General features: G+C 42.7%; 1 protein-coding gene across 1 annotated transcript in view; it reads left to right on the top strand.

Moving 5' to 3' along the window:
• LOC138618346 (solute carrier family 35 member E2A-like) overlaps positions 1 to 5,968 on the top strand; it is a 9,193-nt gene extending 3,225 nt beyond the window's left edge. Inside the window, exons 5-9 of the mRNA XM_069694050.1 lie at positions 1 to 27; positions 103 to 156; positions 241 to 313; positions 1,216 to 1,361; positions 3,289 to 5,968. The exon at positions 1 to 27 is cut by the window's left edge and continues 94 nt beyond it. Of these exons, the coding sequence (XP_069550151.1) occupies positions 1 to 27; positions 103 to 156; positions 241 to 313; positions 1,216 to 1,361; positions 3,289 to 3,556 (568 nt within the window). The 3' untranslated portion in view covers positions 3,557 to 5,968. The remainder of the gene's footprint in view (positions 28 to 102; positions 157 to 240; positions 314 to 1,215; positions 1,362 to 3,288) is intronic.
• Positions 5,969 to 6,000: the final 32 nt, after the last annotated feature.

The raw sequence follows: 6,000 nt of genomic DNA, 5'->3' as shown, positions 1-6,000 counted from the left end.
CGCCCTCTCCACCAACATCATGGACTGGTACTGCAGCTCTTCCACAGCAGCTCTTCCACAGCAGTGTGATGCTTTACTAAATCGTTGTTTCTCTCATCTCAGCCTGCAGAACGTGTTCTCTAAAAAGCTGCTGAGTGGAGACACGTACAGATTCAGGTAAAAGAAGGAACTTTCCTGTTTTATAAGTGTAAAACTTTACATTTATTTGCACTGAAAACTAATTTAGTTGTTTGCTTTCAGCCCTCCGGAACTGCAGTTCTACACCAGCGCTGCAGCCGTCATTATGCTCATACCTGCGTGGGTGTTTCTCTTGGTATGTCAACACGCAATTGCTGTTATTGTTGCAGCTGGGCAGATGTACTTTAAGCCTGTAGTTTCTTGAACGGGACAGTTTCTAGTGGATGTTGGAAACTACAGTAATTTGCAAGAGCTTACAATTTTGCAAAAGTTGCAAAGATTTTCCACAAAAGGAGCCTCAGTAGAAGTTCTGCTGAAGGTATTACAGCTTAAGCCTTCGCAAACAAAACTCCTATGAGCAAGGCTGGAAACTCTGATCATCGAAACCTTCTATTATCCAAACACGGCAAAAACTGAAGGTTTGTTGTTTTATCATGGGAATGAATAACATGAGAAATGAGTTACAGACATTGTTTTGTTACAGCAGGATATTTTTTGTTATACACATTTTCAGTCATAAGACAGTGCACTTAGTTTTTGAGCATACAGAAAGCCTGCGTGTCGAAGTTTTATTAGTTAAAAAGCATTTAATGCCCTTGTTTGTTTTTTTTAGATCCAGTAGCCTTTGTGTTATTTCACTATTTTGTAAAGTTACATCACTTTTAGGGCTTTTTTTGTAACTCTGAGCTGGTTCTCTAAGTTCAAATATTTAAAAAAATTATAATTATAACTAAAATATTTCTTGTTGTACAGTATGCTTTTTAATCATAGGAAGTGATTATTTACGACTCTTTATTAGACACGGTAGTAGTTTTAAGAAATCACAGTTTTTGCAGTCTTGCAATTTTTGCAAATAACTTCAATTTTACTGCAAAATTAATCACTTAAAAGTAAAACACGCAAATTACATTGCAATTTTGATAAAAAGTCTGAAACAAAATCAGATGTGCCTGAAGGAACTGAGTTACAATATTTTACATAAGACTGTGAGCAGTTTTGTATTGATGTTCGTGGATGTCGGACTCCATCTCGTTGCAGGACATCCCGGTGATTGGGAAAAGTGGACAGAGTTTCATCTTCAGTCAGGACATCATCCTGCTGCTGCTTTTTGACGGAGGCCTGTTCCACTTGCAGAGCGTCACTGCCTACGCACTCATGGGACGCATTTCCCCCGTTACTTTCAGGTAGGACAACGTCCGAAGCGGCTCTGTACTTTTGATTTGTTTTGGAACTGATGACCGTGTGTTCCTCAGCCTGGTCACTTCGCCACACGAGAGAATAACTCGGCTGGTTTTGGGTCGGATTCGTCCCTCCTGACAGCCGTGGGGGATTTTCAGATTTGAGGCTGATCTCCACCGAGTACCTGCCCAAATGATCCCGTCGTGCAAACACAATAGGAATGGTACCAACTGGATCAGAGTCTCCCCCGATATCGAATCATAACTATCAAACATGTTTGCTATTTAAAACTTGAAATCCGGTAGTGTGAAAGGAACAGTGAGGGAATATTCAGCAAAAACCTGCAAAAGCCGGTGAGAGTGAGCCGACGGGACGCGTCACCGAGCCCATGAGCCCAGTACTATTAATATGGAACGACATGTCCGGGGCAGCAGAAGGTCGGAGACTGGATTTAAATGTCTTCACTTCTAATGAACACAGGTTTCAGTCTCCTCCATCTGCACACAAATTTACAGCAATGTTAGCTTGTAGCAGTAGCTTGCTCCACCCCGTTATAATAATTATAATAATTATAGTAATTATAATAATTATACTGGCTTTCCAACTCACCTCCAGCTTGCTTTGCTTAATGTCTAAGCCCTGCTGACTGTAGTTTATGACTTCAGCCACAGTTTTTTTTCTCCTATTTAGTTTTTTGGTGCAAACATAAGACACGTACAACCAGCTGGTGACGAAGTCACACATGATCTTGCAAGTTTCTGTGGGATCTCGAGTCCCATGAAGTAAGCACCAAGCGTCTGGCCCTGCTTATTGATTGAATTGTCTGATGTGTGCATTCTTATGATCAGAATATTAAAACCCCGTCCTTATGTCAGTGGTCGCCCACATTTTTAAAATCAATGCGAAAGTCCTTGAAGATAATTGCACACACTTTATTGCGCACTTTATTAGATAAGCCGGGAGATTTTCCAGTTTGCATGATGTAATACAACCTTATCTTAAACAGGAACAGCTGTGATTTTACATACACAGGGAAGGTCTGTTCAAATATCTCAGGCTGATTTATTATACATACTATACTTCTGTACAGTACTCTACTATAGCGTTGTAAAAATCCTTGACTTGAAAGATTTACACGAGACACGACTATCACATCTGGACCTCAGACTAAACTGGACTGGTAAAGGAGTAGAAGTTCTAAATCAGTGTCGCACTTCTTTTAAGTGCTCTTCTTGATGGACATCCGAACAATGTTCAGGCCATGACACCGCTTCAATCAACATTTCTTGTGACTTTTACACATTGTAATACTCAAAGAGCAGAGCAGAGCCTGGGGCCACAAAAGGAGGAAACCGAGTCAACGGCACTGCCTATATGCAGTATGTTATGTTCCGTGTAAATGAGGTTCCGTTCGTGAAAGCCAGTAAATGAGTGGCTATCATGGGTCCGTGTAATCATCATGTGGAGCAGAAATTAAGTTGTAGTGGCTCTTTTCCAGGTCCGGTGGTCCCTGTTTTATGTCTTCTGCTGCTGCAGACACGCGTTCACTCCCTCCTACTCTCTCCTGGGACTCTACTTGAATCGGTCCGCCTGCACCTTTCATCTCACCGTTCTCCGTAAACTGACTCTGAAGCGCGAGAAGATCCCAGCAGGGCGTCTTGTTTGTGGGATGTTTGAACCACCGCGTCTGCTACAGCCATGCTCATGTTGTTCATTGTGATGCGGATGTTTTCAAACTGTGAGGGATGAAGTGTCAGACTTTCTGCTTTAATGTGTCTTGAGTCTGGCTGCGTGCTTTATGGAGAGCGTTGAGTGCAGGCCACATAATGACGTGTCCGGGGAAGCCGTTAACGAGCCGAGGCACCGCTGACTGTGTGTTATTGGATGAATTTGACGTTTGTGCCGGCGGTAACGACCCTCGTCCCTCCGCAGTGTTGCCAGTACCGTCAAGCACGCCCTGTCGGTTTGGCTGAGCATCATCGTGTTCAGTAACCAGATCACCATCCTCAGCGCCGCCGGCACCGGGCTCGTCTTCGTCGGGGTCTTCTTGTACAACAAGGCGCGGCAGATCCAGAGGGAAGCCTTGCAGGCCGTGGCTGCCGAGCAGAACCACAAAGCACTGCTGCAGGACCAGGACTTCCGAGCCTCTCCTGCTCACCGAGGCCCCGAGGCAGCGATGAAATGGAGTGACGGTATTTAAAAACAAGTCCAGACATTCTGGTCAAAGAGGTCCATTCAGTGTCACGGTCTTCTCTCGCAGTAAACCGTGCTGCCGGGGTTGGTCGGTGTCTGTCCGACCGAGCCGTCAGTCGCCTGTGGAAACACCTAAAAACAGTATTTCTGATCACTTCTTTAAACATCCGTGATCCTTCGTCGTCTTACATCAGTCAGTAAGAGTAGCTCAGGGTGTCGTTCAGCTTTTTCACGGATGTGACCTACGTTTTCATTCCAGAGTGCACTGGATTATCTGTTGTGTGGTTCAGCAGCGACTACATGTACGGTGTCTGTCAATCATTCAATCGTTGAAGCTGTAAGACCTAAAGTGTTGTGATGGTGTGATGCACACCGTGTCAGCCGATGTAAAATGTATCTTTTGATTGCATCTGAATATGAGATGTAAACGTGGCCCCGAGGCCTTTTTGAGGTTCGTCCAGCCAAAGCTCAGACTGGCCGTTCGACACATTTTAAAATTATGTGTGAAACTTTTGAAAGCCAAGTACTGTATTCTAGGAATGCTCGTCCTCTTATCATGTACCTCTGTAGCTTTTTTTTTTTTTCCTTGTTTTTTCTTTATAAACTGACAGCACACACACCCAATGCATGCTGGGATGGCAGCCCTGCCAACATGAACAGGAAAAGGGGGAGTAGAATGGACGGATGGACAAGCTGCTGTTGTACTTTCATAATCTGGAAGAAAAATTGTTTATTACAACTCTGGTTGTAGTTGTGCAGCTCGGCCCACTGGTTCTGTCCGTTCATGTCCAGCAGTCAGACCGTCGGAGGGATTTCAGGCGAGTAAAATAAGGTGAAACGGTGAAATTTAATAACCGACTTCCTGGTTCCACTTTGACCTGGTGTACCTAAGCAATAACAGATTATTTCAAATGCATTTCGTTGGCTTTACCTTCCAAATAAAATGGTATTACCAAGCGGCAAACCGGCAGTGACGTCGCCCGTTGGTTCGTGAACGGGCGTTATGAAGCCTCAAGTTTGGAATTTGGCCGCCGCCATCTTGCTCGTCCCGAGCGGTTTTGGAGCCGGTAGTGACCATATTTGGGCGGATCGGAAACCCGGCAATAATAGGTCCCGCCCTCTGACTGCACCACCGGCATGTCAATCAAAAAGACACGCCCCCAAAAACACTTTATTATTTATTATTTTCAGATGGACCGCCGAAAAACTAATAGCAAGGAAGGACTTTAACTCTTGGGAGAAATTGTATTTCTTTTTAATTGGAGCCACACGATGATATTGCAGCTTCCGCATCGGCCTAATTTTTCAGACCCGAAAGCTACGTCCACTTTTATATACAGTCTGTGTTTTCCAGACTATAATTGAAACCGGAAGCTGCGAGCAACAGGTGGGTGGAGCCAGGCTAAACAAAATAACACTGTTGCTTGTCTGACTGCGTTCTTCTTGAATTTATGTTTATCCAATGGTATTCCACAAATTATGGCACTTCTATTATAAAAAAAAACTAAAAATAATGCCAATACCTCAAATAAAAATAGGCATAAGTTGTATTAAACCTTTAAAAACGTTCTCACCACTACTGTAAAATAACCACTTTCGTTTGTTGCCACTTTTAAATCCATTCATGATCACCAGCTCTTCGTGAATCAATGTTTCTCTTTCTGTTTTCATTGAGCCTCATTTCAGCTTCTGAGGTGAGAAGAAAACTTCTTCCACAGATGTCTGTCGTCTATGGAAACACATCAGTGCCACATTACCAGAAAACAAAACCTCATGCTGCCAATGATGGAACATTCACATGAACCTTATTATTGTGACACCGCTGCTTCAGTTGTCCTATCTGTCCTCCGGTTCAGCGATGAACAAAGTCCATCAGTTGTCTGATGGGACTCATCCGTGTTGATAATTGTCAGTCTGACAGTTTATTTTTTGGAAGTATTTTAACGATTCTTTTACTTTTACTGCAGTTTTTGTGCCTCGAGAAGCAGCCTTTCTTCTTTTCTTCCATGTGCTGTGCCTACAGTTGTGACACCGAGCCTGACCATAGGAGTTAACTGACTTTAACAAAAAATTTTACATTATAAACATGTTTATTCTTAATGGCTATTTCCTGTTATTGTTTGAGAATTTGTTCCTTAATGTGTCCTTTAAAGAAGCAGGTGTGTGGTCTGATTTAATCTTGATGCCATAAGAATATATCTTTTTTTTTTTTTTACTAATCTTCCATTTTAAGTCTCTGAAATGCTGCTTAAAGAGACGAGTTCAAACATGCAGACGTTTTCAGTCTGTTTAAAGGTTGTAAAGTGTCGAGATAATTATGAACTGTATGTTTGGGAATGTGCAAATTAATGATGTAAAAAACAACAACCGGGATGTAATGATGTTTGGTGGACAGAAAATAAAAAATATTTTCTCTTCAGCATGTTGGGTGAGTTTAATGTGACTGTCCTA

The sequence above is a fragment of the Brachyistius frenatus genome, unplaced genomic scaffold (genome assembly GCF_029030835.1).
Source record: "Brachyistius frenatus isolate BFR_SWC_R1_liver_20210118 unplaced genomic scaffold, ASM2903083v1 Contig_16, whole genome shotgun sequence".
Taxonomy (NCBI): domain Eukaryota; kingdom Metazoa; phylum Chordata; class Actinopteri; family Embiotocidae; genus Brachyistius; species Brachyistius frenatus.
This window is presented reverse-complemented; position numbering and strand designations above follow the sequence as displayed.